Below are 25,584 nucleotides of genomic sequence, written 5' to 3'. Positions count from 1 at the left end.
GATCAGCTGGGAGCGATATATGTTTCGTATGCTGTCTCCTCATAAAACAGTTGGAGTAACCACCCGTGTTGTCCTCTTTCTTGTTTTGTGTCCCCGTTGCGCTAAATATTATTTATTATTTCCAGAAATTTATTATTTCTGGAAATAATAAATGGAAATTATTATTTCCATTGAACACAGAAAGTTTCGAAGGCCAGCCTGTGCAGAGATATAACACCTCAACATTACGAACGAGTGCGGACAACTGTGTAGACGAGCATGCCATAATGCGCCAGCATTCAAAGGTTCACGAAATGCACTAAAACATGTCATTTTATAAATATCTAACGCAAAGGATGACGTTATTTCCGGAGAATAATTTGCACTGTTTGGGTAGGCAACGCAGTTATTTGCTTGAGCTCACAAACTGTGCCATGAACCCGTTACGCACACCATGCATAGTTGCACCAACATAGATCTCGCTGTCTAAACATCCCTTACATTGCAATCAGTCAAAAACAGACGTTATTTGTAGTCATCTTAAAGCTGGTGCCCGCTTGACCTTTGCTATGTAACTCTTTTGACTTCGTGTTTTTGTCCTGGGGCTTATTATTTCTCATGTGCAGTGCTATCCTGATGTCGGAGAGTGGTACCAGATATACAGAAACTACTACACTGACCCTGACTTCGGAGGAACAGCGAAATGCGTCAAGTACCAGGCGTACGGCACGTACGAGAACTTCTCCACGCCAGCGGCTTTCAGTTATGGATCGACTGTACCCGGATCAGTGTAAGCAGTGCCAAGGAATGCATGGATTTACAAAGCTGGACTTTGCTGAGTGAGCGCACTTTAAACATGGCAGCATTAGTATCACGGATAGTTACATGTATTCAAAGAAATTTCCGTTTTTGTTCACTTCTGCGCAGTTTGTTACGCCCTCTACAGGTGGACTGTGTTTTTTGGAGGTGTTTTAAATGGTCATATGGCGTTACAAATAGACAGCTGTTGTAGTAGAAAACTGAACAAAGCACAGCGTCGGCATGTGGAAGGGGTGGGTTCGCATTCCAATGGGCCCCAGTCCGTTAGATTTTGAATAGTCTTATGTAAATTATTGTCTATCCCAAAAAAGTAATGTCTTCGTGTACTTGACATTTATTATTACCCCTCTCATGCATGAATTAAACACAGTGAATGAAAAACATTTTTTGCGCCCAAGAATATGTCTCAAGGCCACAAGGATCTGAAAAAAAATTATTTGAAGCAATCAACAACCTCCTTATTATATTTTTATTGTTTCCTCATATGAGGATATTGCTACGAAGGTGACGAAGGGGGCAGTGGCGCGGGGAGGAGCGCTCGCGCCAGGCCCGCTGGCTATTAAAGCATATTTCATCGTCATGTTATCGCGTCGTTCTGTTTCTGCTGTGTCGCCGTGTTCCATCACTTGTCATGCCACCACGTAACATTTGATTGGAGGTGCGGTTCATCCCCATCTTCGCCTTGCACCGTCGAAGCCAACCGTACGCCGGGTCCATCTGCCGAAAGCCCGCGGAGATCGCCGCTCAGCTCTGCCCCAGCCCGTTTTGCTCAGACCCAACCAGCCGCTCTCCCCAGCCTCGTCCCCAGCCCTGACCACAACACACAACGACCAGCAAGAGCCCAAAGCCGACCCTACCGACCCTACCAACCCCACGACGAAGCGACCTCACGACCACTCGAGCGAATACAGCACCCCCGCCCCAGCCGTTCGGCGTGTCCATGAGCCTTGGCCTTCGGCAAACGATGAAGATTGGACTTAATGCTCCGGTGCAATCATTCTTCCCATCTTCGCATTCATTTTGGTGTCCAGCGTTTCATGTCCGAATCCTGTATCTGTGTTCATCGTAACGTCATGCATTGGATTTCTTGCAATAGATCAGGACGACCGCTCTGTGGCCCCGGGTAATGCTACGAAGATGACGAAGGGGGCAGTGGCGCGGGGCGGAGAGCTCGCGCCAGGCCCGCTGGTCATTAAAGCATATTTCATTGTCATGTTATCGCGTCGTTCTGTTTCTGTTATGTCGCTGTGTTCCATCACTTGTCATGCCACCACGTAGCATTTGTTGGAAGTGCTGGGTATCGATCCCCGTACCTCTCGCACCTCTGTCTCCTATCTTCATCGGCTTGCCGCCCCGTAACAATATTATGGCTTAAGTGCAAATAAAATAGTAATACTGTTAGCCTTCCATGAATCTTCTTTTATTTGTACATACCATAGTGATTATCCCGTGGCGCCGCCTCCGGCACGCGCCTGTGTTTGCCATTGGAATAAATGCCAGACACAGCGTACCTTGTCTTGCTGTCACACCTTCCCGTATCGACCTGGCCTTTTTTCACAAGTGGTGGAGGTGAAACTCAATCTCCTTGCTACCTTGTGACCTGTCTTTCGCTGGAGCTACGTTCTGGTTGCTGCTTGCCAACTGCCACCATCGTCATGTCAACCGCGAGCAGTCCCAACTCGGCCGGTACGTGCGATCATTCTCTACCTTTTAATGACGCCGGCCTGCGCAACATGATTAAAGGAGAGTTGGCAACAATCGCCCACCCGACCCTCCTGCACCTCTCCCAGCGCCGACTTAGGCTCACGTCACTGCATCCCCCCCCCTCCTTTTGTCCCCCCACCTCGACCAGCACCGCCTTAAAGCCACATCAACGCCATGGCGGTGGCTCAGCTTGTGCCACCCTATTACGCACCCTGGCGCCTCTTCCGAACAGTGTGCTACTATTGTGGAATACAAGGAGTTCTGTCGACGACGCCTGCAGAACGAGCGCCGTGGTTACGGTGCCTTCGAAAGTGGCCTACCTTCATATTATCAGCACTGGCCCATTCCCAGACCACCTCGCCGATCCTCTCCGCCGCCGGTACCGTCTGAACTAAGTGGGGTCCATGTATCTCGACGGTGGTCCCCTTCCCTAAACCACCGCTCTGTTTCTCAACTTCGACCAACTACAACTCTCCCTGTCCATCATTCGGAAAACTTAGCGATGCAGTTTCCGGAGGTGAAACTTTACTTTGCGAACTTACCAAAAGTTCTCCTCATCGCCCGTACAATATGATTTCCGTTTTAGCTGAAAGATTACAGGTCAAAGCTTTTATTGACACAGGGGCTGCAATTTCTTTCATTCACACTGATTTGTGCCACTGTTTACAAAAAGTGACAACACCATATGATGGGCCTGAACTTCGTGGAACAAATTACGTCCCTCTGCACCCTTCAGCAGAGTGTACAGTTCGAGTTATTATAGACGGCGTACGCCACCATGTGCAATTACTGTGCTTTCACCCGGTGCGCCTATGATGATTTTTCGATGGGATTTTTTGTCAACCGCTTCAGCGTTAATTTCTTGTTGCGACTGTGTCGTCCATATGACAGACAGTGATTTTTCATCTGACAATTCTGAATGACGTCTTTCCCTCATTGCAGCAGCTGATACTGTGTTGCATCCACAGTGCCAAACACTTCTTACCATTGTTTCTGAACACATCACTGACGGGGATGTACTTATCGCACCATCTCATCGTCATCTTGCACGTGGAATTGCTTTCCCATCAAATCTTGTACGGTTCCGCAGCGGCTCAGCAATAGTAGCGGCCACGAACACTTCCCGTGAATACCTCGTGCTGACTAAAGAAACTTCCCTGCCATGCATAGTGGATGCTCACCCTACGTCCATGATGATGCTCACCACCCCGCTACCTCAGCAGCGGGATTTATCGCACGTCTCTCGTCCCGTTCTGTCAAAGACAATCAATCCGAACCTCAGGCCGCACTAACGCAAAGAATTGTTGGCATTGCTTCAAAAGCACTATGTCATTTTTGATGCCACTTCCCCACCACTGGGACGGACTAGTGTTGCGCACCATCGCATCATTACTGAAGGTAACTCGATTCTACGCCGATGGCCTTATCGGGTTTGTCTCTCTGAACGAAAAGTAATTGAAGAAAATGTCAATGATATTCTCCGTCACAGTATTATCTGCCCTTCAGCAAGCCCATGGTCCTCCCAAGTAATGTTAGTTGAAAAAAGGGGCGGATCGGTACAATTTTGTGTTCATTACCGCGCACTCAACAAAATTACCCCCAAAGATGTCTACCCGATGCCGCGAATTGATGACGCTCTTAACTTTCTTCAGGACGCCGAATATTTCTTGACCTTGGACCTCTGCTCTGGATATTGGCAAATACCCATGCACGAGGACGACAAAGAAAAAAACGCTTTCGCAAGTCCCGATGGACTTTGTACGATTTTAATGTTATGCCCTTCTGCCTTTCTAACGCACCAGCGACATTTGAAAGAATGATTGATACTGTACTTTGCGGCTTAAAACGAAGAACCTGTTTATGCTACCTGTTACGAAAAGATAATCTTTTCGTTAACTTTTACAGACCATCTCACGCGCCTGAATGAAGTCCTCACGTGTCTCGCTTCAGCAGGCCTGCAGCTCAACACCAAGAAGTGCCACTTTGCACAGAAGAAATTAGAATATTGGGACATCTGGTTAGCCATCTCGGCATTCGTCTCAACCCTGAAAAAATCATCGCCGCCCTGAACATTGCTTGTCCGCAACGGACTGCAGATTTGCGCAGTTTCCTCGACCTGGCGTCGTATCCGGCTTTTTATAAGCTATTTGGCAACTATTGCTGCTCCACTTCATGAACTGCTTAAAGGAACACTGCAGCACTTTTTGCAAAAATTGGGCTTTCAGCAGAAACTCACAGCTTGTCATGCTGCGAACTCGAATATCCGATTCAAACTAGGCAGAAAAAAAGCACAAATGGCCTTTTTTTTCAGCAGGACTATGGAGCCCGCGCGACGGGGCTCACCGCGGGTCGCGCCGCCGCCCGTAATTGGCCAAGACGTCACGTGACGACATTCTGAGGAGCGGGGAAGCTGCCGATGCGGCTCCTTAGCTGCGCTGTGTGCTGATCACCGCTCTCTGCGGCTTTGTGAATGTCATTATGGCACGCCATTTCCACACGAATGACCATCGGGATTTTCACCGCATGTATCCGTACCAGATGCGCCCACAAACGATGCAGCCCTTCCGTTGTGGAGAGCATGGATTTGGCATGAAAACTTGCTTTGGTTGTAGTAAGGCATTTTAAAAAGTGGTGTGTGCCATTATTACCAGAAGCTATACTTCGTCTCACAAGATGTTTGCAGCCCAGCGAAAGGTACAGGCACCCCGGTCCAATCAGGATCACACGCACTACAAATAGGCAATTGTGCTCCTACGCGCCTCTCGCCCCCCAAAATAGTGGGGGTGCCAGTAGAAGCACAATTCTTTATTATTGTGCGCAGGGGCCAGAGGAACTTAGAAGCACAATCGCAAGGGCTTCTCTTCCTTTCGCAGTGCTGCAGATATATCTTGTGAGGCAAAGTATACATGGCTCTCCGCGCGCATATTCCTGGGAAGGAAGGGCAGCGAACAATGCCCTATCTACTACCTCCGTCTCAGGCTTCCCGTCCCGCCCAAAAACGTCATTGTTGCGAAAAAAAAAAAAGACCCAAGGCTCGGTGTACCAAATCCTGCTTTGAGTGGCAGTCGTCCTATTTTTGGAAAACGAAAAATTTAAAAGAAAGGATGAAGCAGTACACAGCTGCCACCAGACAAATGAACAATAACCGAAGCATGGTTGCCGAGCTCTGCAATGCATGCGAGACACTGATGAAGCCATTGTGCTGGAGACCAAGTCAAATGCGCGCAGAATGCGGCTTGAGTCATAGGAGATTTAATAGACTCAGAGAGCCTTTCCCTTTTATCGTACGATCATATACGTTTTGTGAATTGACGGCTGACGTATGCTAAAAGCCAAACGGCAAATCCGACGCACCCATACCTTTATGAGAAAACAATTTTGTGAAATGTGTTTTCTTACAAGAGACTCGTCGTTTTTAATTTATAACTTAATTTGCATCCCCAAACAAGACAGGTCTATGTAAAATGACGAGGCAGCAACGGGTGCAACATCACAAGGCCATATATGAGCAACTTCGATGATTGATTTGCTTGGACGCATCGAAGGAAAGCTCGCTCTGTACGCTCCTTACCTGAATGCGCCCATACTTAGTTGTGCGGTACACGCCCTATCTTCTAATAACGCTCCCGTAAGGGATCCACGAACATATCAGGCATGTGCTGGGCTGAAAAGGATTTCTCAGAGCGTTCACAACCTAGCTGCGACACAACAGTGGGCTCTTCGTAATCATCTGCTTGTTCGCAAAGATCATCAGCCCGGGTTGCTGATGAGTTGTCCATGTTTAGCCCAGAAGCCGTTGCGCGGAGCTTTTGCGCAAAAAAAAAAAAAAAAAAGAGACGCGAATACAAGCATGCGCTGATGCTGTCTGCCCGTACCATCGCGAGATTGCACCCCATGAACGGATCGATATTAACGCTAAACGCAACGGTTCACATACAAATGAGACCTGAATAGTAAGGAATTATTGGAACTACGAAATACAAGCCATAGCTTTCTTTTCTTCTTTTAATAACCGCTGTTCTAGGAAATGGTGACTGGCCCAAGTCGTTTGGGCAAGGAAATAGAACCTCTTAATTGTTCAGTCATACCTTTTTGACAATGCCTTATAGAAATCGCATCTTGAACAAACTACATGTAGTCACAGTCACGAAAATGCTTCGAATAGAATGTTTCCCTTGGTCGGCGTCAATTTATCTCTCTTCTCAGCAGCACCGCATTGCGCCGCGAGCTTTTCACTCGATGGAAGTCTACATCGTCGCGTCCATAGATGTTCGTGTATCCGAACACATGCAGAGCTGTGTTGTATCAGGTGCACAACACTAAGTTGACGTGTTTTGAACATCCGCAACGCACGAAAGACGAGGATCGATGGATGGATGGATGGGTGGATGGAATATAGGAGCGTCCCCTTTGAAACGGGGTGGTAGCAGTAGCTATCATGCTAATTTTTCTCCATATATCTTAATTATTGATTTAGAATTGTGAACTAAACCATCATTCTATTTATTAAATTTTGCTCCTACATTACTAACATTATGTCACTTCTCTGCTTTTAAGCCACCAATCTTCAAGCCGTTTTTTGCTAGTTTCCACCGCCGGTTTATTCACCCGGCCACTGTTATCTCTAAACCCCAGAGCTTCAGGAACAGTGATTGCGCCTGCATCAACTTCCGGATGGATACCATTGCATTCGAGTGTAATATGGTCAATTGTTTCACTGGAGTTTCCACATACAGCACATGCGTCATCTCCATTGTTAAACTTCTTTTTGTAGCTGCGTGTTCTAGGGCACCCTGATCTAGCTTCAAAAAGTAGGGCACTGCCTCTTGAGTTATCAAAGAAATCTTCCTTCCTGATCTGCATTTTCCACTTTCGGTTTAATTCCACACTCTGTTTTTTTTCCATCGAATTTATCCAATTTTTACCTTCTGTGTTTTTCACCTGTTGCTTAATGCTCTTTATTTCTCCGTCCTTGTTACTAACATACTTACTAGTTAGTTTCCTAGTTCTTTTCCTCCATTGTGAGTCAACGCTTTTTAGGTACAGGTATTTAAATACCTTAGCTGCCCATCTGTTACTGTCCAATTTCCTCAGGCGTTCCTCATATAATATTTTACTCTGAGCTTCCCGTACTTCGAAAGATGCCCAGCCCATATCTCCCTGTACCGCCTCATTTGTAGTTTTGCCGTGGGTACCTAGTGCTAATCGTCCAACGGCTCAGCGATCAGCGCACGCCGAAAGCTCCCTCTGTTGGCTCTGAATGCCTGCGGCTCCTCAGAGTGACGTCACGATGGACGGAGAAGCAAGGTTTCTCTCTCCGCTTTCCCCTCTGTAGCAGTCGCGCGGGGCGCGGGGAACTTGAACTGCGCGCTTTCAGTAAGCGATTGCGCAGGTGCTTTATGCATAATTGAAAAAATAACTTCACAGACATGAACAACAAATAATCTACTTCAACAGTTTATGGTTTTGGCACATTTAAAAACCGCTGCGGTGTCCCTTTAATACGCGCAGCCCTTTCGTGGGACTGAAAAATGCGACACTGCTTTTCACAACCTAAAGCACGCCCTCATATCCCTGTTCTTGGCCAATTCAGCAACAGCGCTCCAACCATCCTGCACACTGATGCAAGTGGTCACGGTTGGGCTCTATACTTCTGCAGCGCAATGCAACCTCGCGTGCTCGAAAGTGTTGCTTTAGCCATCCGAACCATGACTCGAGCTGAGAAAAATTACACCATTACCGAGCAAGAATGTCTCGCTGTCGTCTGGGCTATCCAGAAATTTCGCCCTTACCTATACGGCCGCCACTTCACAGTTATGACCGATCACCATGCTCTTCGCTGGTTGTCTTCGCTAAAATATTTTTTACGCCTGCAAGTGTATTATTTTGACGTCATTTATAAATCTGGTCGCCAACACCAAGATGGATACGCTCTTTCTCGCTGTCCACTTTCGGAATCAGCCTGCAGTTTTTCTTCGCAATACGTTTCCACCTCTGTCAACAGGTGACCATTTCTCCAGCGATGCATATCACAACAGTTTCTTTTGACGACTCTAAAAATAAACACGCAAAAGAAGTCGTGACGGCAAGGCAAGGTATGCCGTGTCGGACATTCATTCCGATGGCGAACCCAGGCGTGTGCCGGAGGCAACGCCGCGTTATGATGACGATGGTATGTACAGATGAAAGAAGATCCATGGAAGGCTCACAATAGTCTAAAAATACGGGACACTCATCCCAGAACAGCATAACAAACAACAATGAAATGTGAATAGTTAATGATGGTGCCTGCACGCTAAGCTTATGCGCTGTGGAAAGACTCGGAGCACTCGGTACAAAGAGGGACGTTGCAGTGACTGCAGAGACCTTGTCTTGCTACGGCAGGCAGGATTCAGACAGCAGTTATCTTACTTATGGTTACCCTTGTTTAGGGAATGGTGCGCGACGTCGCATATTTTTTTTTTTTCGCAGAGACGCATGGTGGAGCACTCTCTTCTATACAGAATCTGGCGCGGGCTCATTGGATGAGCAGCCTCGTCGCATCAAGCTCTGCTTTGGTTCAACGCGGTTTATGAGCTCGTTGGCAACCCGAACTAGGCACTAATATTGGTTCTTAAAATGTTTCTTGCCTTTTTGCGTCTTCATACTGTCGAGGCGTTCGGTATTGCCGTATTAGGTGGAAAAGCATTCTCATGTAAACCCTTCTGTTCCGCGCGTTATTTCTCTACCCTGTAATCAAGGAATCCGTGACGTCGACACCCCCATGCGTTTGTTGTAAACTTCTACAGAGTGCGACCTGGTGACATCTATTACACTGCTCTCTTTCCTGTAGTCTTTTTTAACTGCATACAAACTTGTTCGGAAAACAATATTCAAAAGTAAAGACTTGAAAATTTCGGCAACCAGGTAGTCATTTGGTAGGCGTGTCATGCACGTTGACCCTGTGCTCCCCAATTAACCCAACAGGTATCCCCGCATAGTCGTTATTTTTATCGGCGGTTTCCAATGCGCTGTACTTTCTCGCAGCAGAAGCCCTCGAGGCAGCGCTTAGGCCATAATTTACTGAAGCGCCATTAGCATGTAGAGGCTTGCTTTCACCACCCACCTTTTTGAGCTGTTTCTTGAAGGCCAAGACCTCTCTCCCAATCATCCGCTTCAGAATCGTCATCTGAATCAAATTAGATTTCCAAAAGGGTATCGATTTTCTCCCTGTGCACTCCTCGCCTTGAAGAAATTTTGGAAACCTGCAGTTTTTTCTACGGTTAATGGAAATGCGACACTTACACACAAGGTAATTCCCTTCAAAACTGCCTGCACCGCGTATGAAAAGCGCGGGAAAATACAGGCGGTGTGAGCAGAGGCCTGGAATTCTGCAAGTGAGTTTTTGTTAGGTGGCGCTTTAAATGAGGCTATGCTTTCCATGAATAATGTCCCCATTTTAGGACACATGTCTGTTTCCATGTATACAGGCCGTAGCCAAGAAAAAGCGACAAAATACCTGGCTGACAATAAAAAAGAGTTGTACTTCGCGCATATATACTCGGACCACACCACTGCCTCTCAGCGAATTTGGTTTTGCTTCTTAGGAAAATTCGATGTCCTCAAACATGTCTACTTCCCACTAGAACTGGGCATTTCAAGAAATATCGAAGGCTGTTGTCATCTGTGAAACATGTTAGAAGCCTTGGCATGCTCTCAGCTGAGGACTCCATGGGGCTAGCGACACGTTCTCAGCAAGTGAAACATTCTTATAAATATGTGTCCTCATACTAGGCTGGTATGAATGAGAGGGTTAAAACAATTTTGTACTTTCATAAAGGCTGCGTATTCACCGCTTTAACATTTGGTATTCTTAGTGGCCTCAGCGTTTGCCAGACAGTGCGCTGTGTCTTCTTTTTCTTTGTGTCTCATTCAGTTTTCGCCCACGTATTTATGCCATTGACAGTGCGAGCTGATTTACTAACTACTCGGAATAACTTTCCTCTGCCTACCTCCATTAAGTACCAATTTTTCACGACTACATAGAGAGATTTAGCGATACGAACAGTGGCACTACCTTGCCCCTTTCTTGCCACCGCACAGCGTACATCTCGTATAGGTACACGTTAGTACGCCTCCGTTACGCTCACGCTTATAATTCATGCGATAATTATAGATTAGAGGTACATAAAACACACGAAGTAATCGTCTACGTCAAAGTATTCTTTCATGAATATATTCACGAATGTGTGCTGCTTGAAAGGAGGCATGGTAGGATTGACTAGTTCCTCTTTGATCAGGGCCATGTGCTGCTACTGGAATCGTAGTCCGCGGTGCCGATTTCCACTATCCACACTACGTGGGGATCTTTCATTTATCTGGTAGAAATGTGGCGGCCGGATTTGTTCACGTGTTACCTCTTTTAAAACTGCATAACTTTATTATTAAAGATACTAACCCTAAGCACTAAATATTCTATATTATATGGAAAATCACATGTGTGACGATATCAGAAAATAAACTGTGAAAAAGCGCGTTATTCGTCCTGTACTTTGAAACCATTTAATACACAGACGACAGAACCTTTAAGGTCTTTGTCTCATATGTAGTTAAAATTTAATCTCATTTTTCAGGCCCGGTCGATATACCATGTCCTCTACGCCATGCTATACGGGCAAAAACTTAGGCACCTTCGTTCCAGATAAAGGTGAGTAGACAATGCCGATCATGATATTTCCTTCCGTGATGAAGTGGAGGCTTCTTCCCGAGATAGTTATTAGGCACATCTGATTGAGAATTCTAAATCCAATATATTATCGAGCAATAAACCGACGCTTATCGCTACAATGTCTACGGCGTTATGTAAAAACGTAAAATTGCAGTGGTGTCAGGGAATGTTGGATCAGCATGCTCATATCACATCTGCTTTTTCCCCCTCCACCTCAGGGTACCTTGTGTAGAGAGGTTTTTTTTATACACGCGGTCGTCCGCTTTTAGGTTGAACAGGCGAGCACGTCGTCGTTCTATTCAGAGCGTCACTGCGTCCGACCCGACTGCGCTTCGAAACAAACAGGCAGCCCATGTGAAGCTTCAATTTCAGGTTCGTCTAAGCCTGCGCTTATTTGGCTGTGGTGTGTGGCCGTGTCACGTGAAGCAGTGCTTCGAGGAGAGCGACCAATTCCTCGTGTGTTGAGCCTTATGATATACGACAATGTACCACAAGTTCTGAGCCCCGGTCGTACCGAAGCTTTCATCTGATCCTTGGACGCAGGCGAAATTGGGAAGTGTGGAAGCTGCAACAGGTAGCAGTCGAGGTCCTGTTGTATATATACCTGACATAAGGTGGGGGCGTTGGAACATTCTCGCGTCTTTTAAATTTACCTCCTGCCTCTCTCCCTTCACTAAAAAATTTTGGGGGGCACTTGAGCTCCACCTCTAATGGTATGGCGACTGCCATCGGCGGCCTCGCAGCAAATCGTCGTTCGTCTACATGCAGTAACTATCGCTTAACTGTCCCTTAATTAGTGCCTCTTCACACATGTTCAATAGCAGAGAGTCGTAAGATGCCGCACCATGTGAAATACCAGCCGACATAGATATAAAGCTGCGCTCAAATTACAACCTTCAATAAGATGCCCAATTTGGCAGCTCCTGCAATCTCAGCCATCTCATGCGCTCTCGTGACGTCACACGACCCACCGACCATTCAGTGTCCGATCATGTCACCCGCCAGCCTGCACTGATTTTTCGCTCAACGCAAATGCCGACAATGCCGTGGCTACAGTTTCTATAGATAACGGGGCTTATCAGTTCAATACGATCTTAGAAATGACAGAACAAATGTAGAAATCTATATTTTGAAACGCAGATTGCTTCTGAGCGTACAAGTGTATCATGCTCTAATAAAGTAGCATACTTCTTTGCCACGAAATAAAGGGAGTGCTGATGCCGGTACTTTAACCGCAACTCACTCGAAGACCGCCACTTCGAAAACCGAAATTCATGTCCGAGCGGTATTAAACATAAAAACTAAAAATTTCAGCGCGCTTCGAGCTAGTTCAAATCAAGAATAGATACTTCTCCTTCAGCTTGCATTATCCTCCACCTGACCCAAGTAGTTACTGCACCGTTAAAGCGCGAACGCTACTGCTACTAACCATCCTTGCCTCGCCAAGGTCAAAGGCGCTCGACTGCTGATCTCGTGTTGTCGATCTGAGCGGCGTTTCAGTGTTGGCGGAGCGTAAGGTCCCCCTATGTGATGTTAGTGGTCGTTCGTGCTTTGAAAGCAGAGCGTGGTTTTTTAACGCCATCGCGTTATTCTATACAAAATCTGGAGTTGTCGACGTCGGCGTGGTGAGCGAAAAATCGCCACTACACGGTGGTGCTTGAGGATTATAGCGTGGCAGGCACTGATTAGAGCTGTCTGACGTTACGCGACCACATGACGCATCGATTTGGCATTAGTTGGTTCTCTCTTTCCACATGGAAGAGTCAGATTAGAATTAGCCTTCCAGGGCCGCCTGCATTCCGAGTCAGACACGCTACACCACGCAGGTTTGTACGTCTCTAAGCGAGCCATAATGTGAATGCCTTCCACATGCGACTGCATGCTAAAGAGAATGTGTGAGATACTACAGGGACTAGTGATAAGGAGTTAGTAATCAGGCCAGTGACCAATTCCACGTAAGCGAACTGGAGCCATTGTTCAACAGTTTTATTCTATGGGCATACCCAGCTCACGTGCGTGAATGTGAGATGTCTACCGTAGTTTTCGCGCGTGTCGTTCGAAACATACGTAGGTGACGCACGAGGCGCGTAGCCGCGCGTTGTTCCCAGCGCTAAAAGCAGACAGCTTTTAGTGGCTGTGCAGGGTGATCTAGACAGGAAAGCGAATGAGACACGCATTTGTCACTCTGCCGTGTATTGTTATGAGTAGGGGTGCCGTGAAAATCCGAATATCAGGTACATCTCTGAAACTCACTCAGAGCTTTCACCTTTTGCGCCTGCGTACTGGTCATTCGTAAGATCTTTCTTACGTGAAACTAAATGTTGTTGCTTTAACTTTTAAAGGCGAAGTTTAAGTGTTGCTCATTTTTCTTATAGGACCAAGATGTAGTGAATTTTAGTGGTCAGGCGAATTACCTCTGATATCGCCTATCTTTCATGCACAAACTATATCATGGTTGATCAGGCTTTCGAAAAACGTTCCTTCGTTCTTTCCCTCACATATCTGCTCGCGTAGACCATCCATTCAAAGTCAACCCCATACATGAGCGCACAAATCTGTTCAAATATTCACCCCTGCTACTTGCTATTTTACAATGGAACAGTTTGTCAGCAGATGTCGCTACCATACCTGACCATAGTTCCTTTCTCAAGGCTTTGGAGGGAATTGAATGTTAAAATGACTTCACTTTCTTAATAATATTTTGCGATGCTCATTACATTATTTTCTTGATGTGTAGTGCTGTGTTTTGTCTTGTTCATTTCAGCCTACTGCTCGGTATTATGCGCGCGCATACCTCGTTTCTTAAGAGTGTGTAAAATTGCTTAGGTCACATAAATACTGCATAAAAAAAAATAGCGACCGGAATGACCTGTTTTTTTTTCTCTCTTTTTTTTCCTCCTCTCTGATTCTTAAGTGCGATTGTTACTTATGTGCCTGTTATGACCAATATTGTTCACGTGACTCCACCCCCCTCCCCTATGTAATGACTTAAAGGGCCTTGAGGGTATATAAATAAATAAATAAAATGTCCGCAGTAGATATTTTAAATATGTAGTGCATAAAAAAATGACGTTTCGTTGTATAGCCACGAATATAGATTTAAAACGGAAGTTATATGAAGTAGATCTTTCGATGGCCAGTAGACACTATCATCGCAAATATGAGAGCACACTCCAGGAGGAAAGCATGCCCACAGAAGAGCCTCGTACCTACTGCTCAGAAGTTCTCGCTGAGCGCACCACATTATTTTATTAATATTTTATTTCATAAATACTGCCTATTACTCTTTGGCGGTCAAGCCAGGAGGGAACAAAGTTGAAAAGGATTAAAAGGTGCTAACAAAATAATAGCAACAAAGGGGATTGCAGTATGATGACAAAAATTCATTAATACTAATGGGAAGCAAAGAGAACACAGGCAGATCATCCGACGTCAACCAGACTGGGTGAACAGAATAAAACAAAGAAATCGATGTATACGCTATGTAGTAGACGCGCGACTGCGATACATAAGATGATACATCAGACAATAGTGTTTCTGAAGATACCAGGTTGGTAATATTGCTTGGCAGTCGTTTCCATTCGGGAATAGTGCGCGGAAAGGAACAAGAATATGCTTTTGTTCGGCATCGCGGCATCAATATAGTCATTTCGTGTTTGTTACGGGTGTGGTGTCTTGCGTTATATTGAATATATCTCTCAAATTTCAATTTCGTTTTATTATGTATTACATTGAACAACATTTTTAGTCGGTGCAGTTTGCAACGTAATTCAATAGTGGGAAGCCCAAATCTGCTGAGCAAATCAGATACCAATACCTGCCGACCGCAAGCGTGACACATAAACCGGAGCACTTTCCTGTGGAGATCTTCAAGAGTTTTATTTCCGTTTTTGTGTACGGGTCCCATACAGCGTCAGTGTAATCGAGCATTGGACGCACAAGTGATGTATATGCTGTCAGCTTAGTTTTTGCTCGAGCAATGCTTTAGGCGGTGCTTTAATAACCAAAGTTTTTTGTACGCCGCTGAGGCAACGGACTTGGTATGTACGCTCCAGTTCAAGTTGGATGTCATGGTTACCCCAAGATATTTTACCTGAGTTGATCGGAAGGTTAATAATTTTGTAGGTGGATTGGAGCGGTGGTTTCTTGTGTGTTACTGTCGTTTGTCCCGATTTAGAACTATTCATGCCTATCTGCCAAGTACAGCACCAGCTGGTAACCGCTGTTAAGTAGTCACTTAGAAGTAACTGGTCTTCGACGGATGTAATACTGTGGTATATAACGCACTCGTCGGCGAAGAACCAACAGCGCATGAGTGAGTTGTTGAAGAACAGGTCGTCGAAATAAATAAGGAAGAGAAGCGGCCAAAGACTCATCCCTCGGGGACTCCTGAAAACACGGCGCTTTTGTGGAGTATTATTCAGATATTAGAACCAACAGGCGCCGCTGTGTTAGGTAGGAATCTAACCATTGTACTATTTCTTGATTATTCAACAACCACCGCATCTTTAACAAACTACTGCAGTGCGATACCCGGTCGAACGCTTTTTCAAAGTCAATGAAAATGAGGTCCACCTGGTAATTATCGTCCAGTGACATCATAATTTCATTTGTGATATGAATAAGCTGCGTCACTGTCGATAAACCTTCCCGAGACTCGTGCTGAATTGCAAGAAAAAAGCCACTTCCTTCTAGAAATGAGCTTATGTGCTTGAAAATAAAATGTCCTAAAACCTTACTGGACTTACATAACACAGAAATTGGCCTTTAATTCTTGACGTAAAGCTTGCATCTGATTTTTGGATTGGAATCACCCTTGCCGTTTTCCAATTGTTTGGAATTTCTTCTGCCTTGAGACTTGCAGTAAAAATAACCAAAAGGTATTTAGCGCCCCACTCAGCGTATCTGTAGGGAAAAGCTTTAGGGATTTCGTCCAGTACTGAAGATTTCTTTGTGTTCAACTGCAATAGAGCTGAACAAATACCCTCATCGGTAATAATTAGGTGTTGTTGACTTAAGTGGCTACTTAAGAATACGGAGACTGAGTTGCTGACACTGGAACACTGACTAAAAGTGCGCATTGAAGGCAGTCGCCAAGTAGAGGGTGTCGGTAACGACTGCGTTGTTAAGCAGAAGTTTGTTTACTGGGTCTTTTTTGTGTGTGTGACAGGTGCATCTAGAACTTTCGGGGGTCGGTTCTTAGAACGTTGTCCATATTGACATTAAAAAGTCGTAGCATGAAGATTTATTTTTGGACGCAGTTCAGCCCGAAGTGCCGGCAAAGCACCACCAACTTTACTGCTTGGCCTTGATAAGCGCTTCATGAGACGTTTTAACCGTGAATTGGATCCGGCGAATTTCCCTGGAGGCGCTTGTCCAGCTCCTTGCGCTGCGCTGCCGCGGCACAGTGTATCCTGCAGCCTTCAGACACCTTAACATGAGCACATATAAAAGCCCTGTACTCTTGAAAGAAAATATGAAAGTATACCAAGCTCTGGCTGCACGATGCCTGCTGGACATATTCAGCTTCGATATCCAATGTGACGAGGCTATCTACCCGTAGGCGGCTCACGTGCCCTATACTAGGGTTACCATCATCATGGCGCATACGCAGTTCCACGACACCTACAATAAAGTCTCGTTTGTCAGATGTTTAAGTTATAAGTTGAACTTGTAAAGTTTCACCTGGTTCCATTTATAACTGGAACTTATGTACCGGTGCGGACAAAAGTAATCGGAGCGCGCAATTTCCTTGTAAAATGTTTTACGCGTTACATATTTGAAACCGGCAGTTGACGTATGTGCGAACCGATAGTAGATACCAGTGCTCTTCCACTTGGACAAACATTGTTTTCTTATCGCCAGCGCACGAGGCGTGATTTTAATTTCAACGAAAAACCGCGCGCCGTTTACTTATGTCCGCACCTGTACGGTTCCACTTACCTTGTGCTTATAACTGACTTATGCGTAAGGAGTGTACAATAATCTTGCGAGGAATACGCTTTACAGCAATCAGAGAGCAAATAATATCAAAGCTCTTCTAGGGTCCCCAAACATACATCCTTGTGAGATCGCTCTCGGTCATCAAGTGGTAACGTATGTCCCAGGGTGCATGTATATACATACAGCTGGCGCCCCACAGTCGTGGCTCGGTGGTTACGGCTCTCGACTGCTGAATCCAAGGATGCGGGATCAAATTTGGTTCACAGTGGGCGCTTTTCTCTGGAGCTCAGGAGATTTCGATTACCTTGGATTTTCTAACGTGCACTGGCATCGCACAGCACACGGGCGCCTTGCTTTTCGCGCCTCTGCTGCGGCGTCTCTCATAGCTGAGTTATGTGGGACGTTAAACCATACAACCTAACCTAGCGAACATTCTCTTTCTTCGTGCATGCATCTCCAAGACCCGGGACGCGTTCAGGAAGAGTGGAATGTGATTTATACGGACTGTGATACCTGCTTCATCGCCCGCCACCGCTATGCCGATAACGGTGAGTGCATATGGCGTCTAGGTTCGTGATAGTCATGAAGATAATTTACCATTTAGAAGAACGCTGCTTTCACCATTTTATTTATATTGTTGCGTGGGGGCATATGGCACGCGATGGAACACGGCGACGCAACAGAAACAGAACGACGTGATGACATGATGATGGAATATGATTTAATGGCCAGCGGGCCTAGCACGAGCGCTCCGCCCCGTGCTACAGCCCGCTTCGTCGTCTTTGTAACATGACCCGGGGCCACCGAGCGATCATCGCGATCATTTGCTTGTAATCCAGTGCATTATGTGACAAATGAACATAGGCGGAGGACTCAGTGGTGAAATACTTGGCGCCACAATGAATGTGAAGATGAAATGAATGCTTGCCCCGGAGTATCAGGTCTAATGTTCCCCGTTTACCGAAGGCCAAGGCTCATGGAAATGCCGAACGGCTTGGGCGGGGGGTGCTGTCCTCGCTCGAGTGGTTGTGAGGTCGCTTCATCGTGGGGTTGGTCGGATCAGCTTTGGGCTGCTCCTGGTCATCGTGTGTTGTGTTCAGGGCTGGAGACGCGGCTGAAAAGAGCGCACGTCGGACCTGAGCAGGAAGGGCTGGGCAGAGCTGGCCGGCGATCTCCACGTGCTTTCGGGCAAAGAACCCGGCGTATAGTCGGCTTCGACGGTGCAAGGAGCGGATGGAGATGAACCGCACCTCCAACCAAAAGTTGCGTGGTGGCATATGTCAAGCGATGGAATACGGCGACACAACAGAAACAGAACGACGTGATGACATGATGATGAAATTTGCTTTAATGGCCAGCGGGCCTAGCGCTATATATACGCAATATATTTGGTCGACATTGATATTTGCTATTTGGACGACATTGTTGTTTTCTCGCTGGATTTCCCGACGCATCTCGCTCGATTGAAACATGTTTTGAAATGCATTACTGCAGCTGGCCTCGAACTAAATTTAAAGAAATGTCACTTTGCCGCACGCCAATTGACAATTTTGGGCCATGTTGTTTCTAAGGAAGGTGTGCTCCTCGATCCAACTAAACTTCGTGATGTCACTGTGTTCCCAAAACCATCCAAGATTTCATTTCATTTCATTTTATTTTCCTTAAAGACCCCCTTGTTGGGGGTTTTACATAAGGGGTGGGGTTAACATGAGAAAGCAAAACATTTGTTTCATGACAGGTGGGATGAAGGAACTCCGAAGTTTCATTGGCCTCTGGTTTTAGTTCCGACGGTTCACCCGTGATTTTGCTTCCATCATCGCGCCATTGACAACACTCCTTCGTGGAAGCAACGACCTCTCCAGCTGGTGTTCTGTCTTTGACGAGGCGTTTAGTCCACTGCGCCGAATGCTTACCTCACCGCCCATATTGCGGCATTTTAACCCTGATGCTCGTGCTGAGATCCACATTGATGCAAGCGGCACAGGTATTGGTACTATTCTAGCGACACGCAAATCCGGGTGTGCTGACTATGTTGTCGCCTACGAGAGCTGCACCTTGACGAAGCCGGAGCTAAACTACTCAGTTACGGAGAAGGAGTGCCTAGCCATAGTTTGGGCGATAGGTAAATTCCGCCCTTATGTGTACGGACGACCTTTCGAAGTCGTTACAGACCGCCTTTCTCTGTGTTGGCTGTCCTCCCTCAATGTTTCAACTGGCCACCTCGCTCGCTGGGCATTACGGCTTCAAGAATATGATATTCGTGTTGTGTATCGATCTGGAAGGAAGCATAACGACGCCGACGCACTGTTTCGCTTTCCGCTACTGTCACCCGTTAATAATTAAGGGGTATTATTAACGATGCGCCCTTAACGGTGCGCACACTGCCAGACACCCTTAGAGTGAGTGGGGGTAGCTGTCCCGGTCGCAAAGGAGATGCCCTCGACCTGCGTGGCAAGCTCAGCCGGAATTCAACTACCTTGTAGTGACAGAAGGGGGTGGTCGTTTGGTGCCCAGCGGTCGCCGGTTCAAACCAGAGAAAGGATCGGAGTCAGAAGTAACAAACAAAACACAATTTATGCACAGCAAGAGACGATACAAAGGAATACACAAGATCACTTGAAATACATAGACGAGAGGTTCACAGAATAACAAACGCTAAGCATGCAATTACTCAGGTATCCAATAACGTAGAGGCTTTACAACAGATGAAACACGAGAGAGTACATAAACCAACACCAAATTGTTCACCGGGCGCTGTTGCAGTCCGACGCCTCAAGAGTCACGATGTGGCCGCCATACGAGACGAGCGCCGTTCCCTTGAAAGTCCGTGGGCTTGCCAGCAGCGGGTGATCCCCGGGAGTCCAGCCGAAGCACAGTCGAACACGTCGCAAAACACTGACGAACTGACTGACTGACTGACTGACTGACTCATCAAGCGGCGCGGTCTCTTTAAATAGGGCGCGCCGCGTCTGTTTGTTAGCACGCGTTAAAGCTATAGCGCGCACACACACTTAGCTTCGCTGGTTATAGCGCTCTCTCTTCCTCCCGTCGAGCCGCGCGTCGCCATTGGCCAGGTCCCATAGAAGATGCTGGAATTTTCTGGTTGATTCCAGTCCGATGAACCACCGTCCTCCCCGGGCAATGGGAAAGAGGGTCACGGCAACGCGTACAAAGCTACGCGCTCTCCCGCGCGGGGAAGGGGGCTTTTCTCTCCATCCCTTCCACGCGACGCCGTGGGGGCCTCGCGCCGTACCGGCTTGATGAAAATGGGCGCCGATTTCGTGACAGCTACCCCTAAAAGTGTTTCCGATTTCCCAATTGGACTTCAGTTCCTTGTCTTTGACCAAGATGGCACTCGAGTAGCCCAGAGATACATAGATCGCCTCCAATTTCGCTTTCCTTTCGGTCCCTTCGCCCACTTCGACGCCTCGTGCAATTCGCCGCCAAGCTCCTCATTTTAGAATTCGAGATGGCCTGTTATACCGCCGAAATTATCTTCCGGCCGCAAGTGGCTGCTCGTCATTCCTCGACGTTTGCGTTCCGACATCTGCGCTTCATTTCACACTGACCCGCAAGTCGCTCACGCTAGCGCATTCAAGGCTTATACTCGGCTTCGCTTGCGTTTCTACTGGCGCGGAATGTACACCTACGTCTTCAAGTTCGTTCGCTCCTACCTTGATTGCCAACGCCGGAAAGTCGCCCATCGCCATTCCACCGGCCCCATGCAGCCTCTTACTTGCCCATCAAGACCTTTCGACCGAGTAGTCATTAACCTCGACCAGAAGAAGACCTTACGCCAGCTCGCCGGCCCGAAACGCGAGCACCACTCGTTTGGGCCAGCGCCTACCTGCGAGCCTCAACCTAGCCTTAGCAAACCCGCTCGAATTGCAATAACGCTCGTTAAAATATATATATATATATATATATATATATATATATATATATATATATATATATATTGAGGTATATATTATATAATATATATATAATGAGGTAGGGCCGCAGAGACGAAAAGACGAAAACAATGGTTCATGGTTTATATGTATGTGTATATATATATACAAGTGAAAAATTGCTTCGTACTGTTTCCAAGTTTATTTGTAGTCGACGTTTCGGCAGGAGCCCTGCCGAATATATATATATATATATATATATTGTCACGTAGCCGTTTAGGCCCGTAACCAGAAGGTTGGGTTTTAATTGGGGGTTGACCTAGCAGGCGCTGAAGTGCAGGTCCGGAGCACCGAGAGACGGCAGCTAACTTCAGCTTCTTCTCGAACGCCACGGGGCACTTCTTCGAGTCCGCGCACGAGACTCTCGATGAGCAGCCGCCTAGCGGCTGCTGTTGCACACGCTACAATATATATACGCATAAAATACTTTGCACCTATAAACAGGCCATTAACGGTGCCTTAGACCTATTTTTAAATTTATTCTAACTAACAAAACCTTTCAGTAACTATTGTTTTCGTTATCCAGCAACTTGGCTGGTTCCGACATCCTGAACTAGTGATGGTAAAATGATGACTCAACATATGTCACCCACAGTACTAAATCAGTAGATGCACTACAGGTCGATATCGCACAGCTGTCGCAAGAAGGTATTGCGGAACTGTTTATATAGTGTCGTTTACTACCCCCATACACAGTGTATTGTCGTATTATATACCATATGCCTCCTAGTTTTTGGTGTCTGTAATGATGCACATTTTTTTACTTATATATTTTGCATGTTTTATTTTTCTTTTTACTAAGTGCCAAGTTATGTATAAACGATTACATCGTTTGTCAATGCTGCTGGATGACTGGAATTCAGTCAAGCTGCAGTAAAGCAGCTTTTTCTCTCACCACTCTTTTCTTGCTGTACATTGTATGCGAAAATGAACTCCTTAATTGATTGATTAATTAACCATTGGCACATAATGTGATCTTTACAACCATTCAAATTAACTAGAAGCCTTCGTTGGCTTCACTGCTTTCAATTTGCCATTCATAATTAATTTTGTTTTTCAAAAGGAGCTGAGCTAGTGCCCACAATAATATATCCCACTAGTACGCCACTCATAAAACAACCTATGGATAAAAATATATTATGCGCGCCGGTAGTCCTAGTTCCTATTTACGCGACTTCTGCGCGTACCCTCCGCCTTTTCATGAGTGTTTGATAAAAGCGATAAAGGTGCACTTCAAGCGCCAAGTCGTAAAATTGCTTCCACATAACTGAAGCGCGAAAAAAAAACAACACAAAAGAACGAAGAACACACACGACACGGGCAATCGCTTCCTTTGTGCTTGATTTTTTCGTGCTGCAGTTATGTGGAAGCAAAGTAAGCCAACTTCCCAAACGATCGTACAACTAAAGTAAAATTGCTGTCATTTGACTTGGTAACAATAGCAATCATATTGTTAAGAGAATGCACTTACATGGCGGTAACCGCGACAGTTCACTGTCAAGGGCACCCCATCAGAAATAACACAGCCTATAGCTCCAGCACTGTGTTTTTCACCACACCACATCACCACGTCATCATCGTCTCGATACTGCATACCGTAACAATATTGTCGTCGGTGCTTAATCGCTTATCTTAATTTCAACTCGTAAGCAGTAATTTAAGAAGTGCTAAGTCTGAACTCAGGTTTGCAGCTTCCTTGCCCTTGAAAAGACCTTGGAGCTTAGCGTTGCGACTGCGAGTTTTAAAGGTAAACCTATACTTTCTATGATATGCCATGAGTAGCCAATGATTTACCATGACTCACCATTGGTCACCATAACTAACCATAGCCCTTGGGCTTTGACCACTGACCAAGGTCATAATTGACATTTGGCTGTAGTATTCGCCTTCACTTGAGTCTGTGCTTCCGCATATGTCTAATACCCCGGTCACACTGCACTTCTCCAAGGTCTTTACTACAAAGGAAGTTTATTGCTCTAAAGGGGCAAAACCAAAAAGGAACAGCGGCGCAGCTGCACCGCAAGTGCAAAGGAGGTAGATACTATGATGATGATAGACGCAACCCCCATTACCGTCATCTGTCGACCGATAAATCACTTTAAGTATATAAAACAGTTGAACTAAAGCTTGGCAATATGAAATAAATAGTACATTAGCCAGCAAGTACTGCCCAACGAAAAATGAGCGCGAAGCAAAATGGGCAATGAAGTAAAAACATTCCACAAGGAGAAAGCAAAGCATGTGTATGTTGAGGCAGCTGCTGAAAACAATTGAAATGGTAACTCAACAGCACAGATTCCTAAAGTTTATTGTAATGTGAAATTAACCTTGAATAGAATTCGGCTTAAATATAATATTCAAGTTATATTTACGTCAACGTTTTTGCCTTCTAAGCTCGCTCCCTGGCGATCATGTTTGGGCTGCTCCTTTACGCAGCTTAAAGGCCGCTGACGACCGCCTTTCCCACCATGGGCCGTTTTCGCAAAGGTTGCGATACTTTGCCGTGTAGCTGCATGCCAACCGCATTTGGAGCAAAGCACCGTAATTCCAAACGCACTACAAGTACCCGTGTGACAGGGGTATAACTCGGTATCACTACGTTCACTTTCATAGATTAATACCTTCGTATGTGCCAGTCGGTAAGGCATCATGGAGAGGTGCAGCGCAATAAAAACGCGGACAAAAGACACACTCTGCTACGCTAGCCCTGTTTATCTGTGTGCCTTATGTCCGTGTTTCTACTGCGCTGCACCTCTCCATGATGGTTCACTATCATGCTTTGGTGCAGGCATAATGTGAACTGAAGGCATCAGTCATATTTAAAAAGGATCCGAGGCTACCCGTTTGTATTATACGTGTTAGCTTTGAAAAGTAATCTAAGGTCACATCTAAGAGGAAGCTTCTAGAAATGTGTGTAGGAATTTCCATTCAAAATACTTCAGCCCTGTAATGTTATCTACTGTGGAAAAAGCATCTACAAATTCTTTCCCGTCTGCAAAAAAAAAAGAAAAGAATGAACATTGCAGAAACTCAACGTGGGTAAAAGTATAACTTGCGAAACCATCCGTTTGGGATTATTGTAGTGCACGATATACGTGTACCTGACGGCGTCGCTATCAAATCGCTATCAGGCAAGCTCGAGAAAAGTATTGTGATGTATGTTGCCCTAGTTATCAGCAGCGAACCACACATGAAGCCCCGGTGCTTTAGCCACGTGGCGCAAACGTTCCTGCAAGGCCTGTAGGGGCTGCATGTCTGCTTCGGGATCATTTGAAAAGCTGCATTCTTATCTCATCCTTCCATGTTAACTGCGCGAAACTTGAGTTGGCGGCGTCGGCCACTCGAACGACGAAAAGGAATGGTGAGCCGAGCGGCTCACTACCAATGAAGTATACAGTGCTCTACTCCTATAAAATCCGCTCACATTTTCCCCATTTCCCACACCGGTTTATCTGCACAGGGTACGGCTGCACCTACTGGCGGAGGGTTTCCTCCTTCCACGACGATGGCGACTGCTGCGAGTTCATCTACGAGGAGAACTGTGGCTCGTCGCCCAAGTATCAGATCTACTACCCTTCGTGCAATCCGGAACTCGGCATGCCAGGCTAGACCTCGAGTGGACGCCTGCTCCATGCACACCGCACACTCCGCAACAGCGCTTCCTGCGCCGTCTTTTGGATAATTAAAATTGCCGCTTTCTGTGCCATGGAATAGCCAAATAACGAGAAAGTTACGGGAAGGTAAATCGGCCATGCCATCCAAAAGAAATAGCTCATTCGGCAAACTTTTCCTTTCGAAATGGAGACTTGGAACGGCGGAGATAATTTTGCGCGCTCGGCAGTGGACGCAGCAGAAAGGATGTGAACGACGACTACGTTGTAAAAACGTGCGACAGGAAAGCTTCCGGACACGGCCAAAAGGCTTTCGCGGAGCACTACTCCTGATTGCGGTGGCGGCTGTTTGTTAAGTGCCGCCCTTGAACTTCTTTTACAGTTTTCCCATGTAGAGGAGCACTGTTTAATGCATTTAAATCTCGGAAAACGTAGTTGTACGTAGTGCGTTACAAATAACTGATTACGTTAGTCAATTACATCCTGTATGATCTTTTCAGAAATCAAATGCGAATATGTGTCACTGTTGCCATCCGTGATATTTAACTTACTTTTTCGTCTATTCGATTAACAGTAGTCAATTGCGTCTTAGAAAAGTTATCGCCAATAATAGTATTATATTAATAATAATATTACTATAATAATAAATTGGTTCACAGCAACGGAAAGGCACAGTATCTGTCTCGTGTTTTTATGGACATCTGAACCACTTCGTAAGGAAAGGGAGCAGGTGGGAGTGGAAGTAGAAAGAGAGGTACACTTCTGAGAACAGAAGCTAGGCGCCATACACTGCTGCTCGTTGTTAGGAGGGTGGTGGCCGCTGCCGGCCCTGCGGAGCTCGGAAGGGTAGGCCCACGCGTTCGCGGCG

General features: G+C 46.1%; 1 protein-coding gene across 1 annotated transcript in view; it reads left to right on the top strand.

Annotated features, from left to right (window-relative positions):
* LOC146194398 (uncharacterized) overlaps positions 1-25,316 on the top strand; it is a 35,120-nt gene extending 9,804 nt beyond the window's left edge. The window contains exons 2-5 of the mRNA XM_084596547.1: positions 606-769; positions 11,115-11,188; positions 17,614-17,700; positions 24,566-25,316. Of these exons, the coding sequence (XP_084452673.1) occupies positions 606-769; positions 11,115-11,188; positions 17,614-17,700; positions 24,566-24,714 (474 nt within the window). The 3' untranslated portion in view covers positions 24,715-25,316. The remainder of the gene's footprint in view (positions 1-605; positions 770-11,114; positions 11,189-17,613; positions 17,701-24,565) is intronic.
* The last annotated feature ends 268 nt before the right edge of the window (positions 25,317-25,584 follow it).

The sequence above is a fragment of the Amblyomma maculatum genome, chromosome 3 (genome assembly GCF_055883805.1).
Source record: "Amblyomma maculatum isolate TAMU_Amacu chromosome 3, ASM5588380v1, whole genome shotgun sequence".
NCBI classification, from domain to species: Eukaryota; Metazoa; Arthropoda; class Arachnida; order Ixodida; family Ixodidae; genus Amblyomma; species Amblyomma maculatum.
Note: the sequence above shows the minus strand (reverse complement) of the source record. Positions and strands in the feature narration are given on the sequence as shown.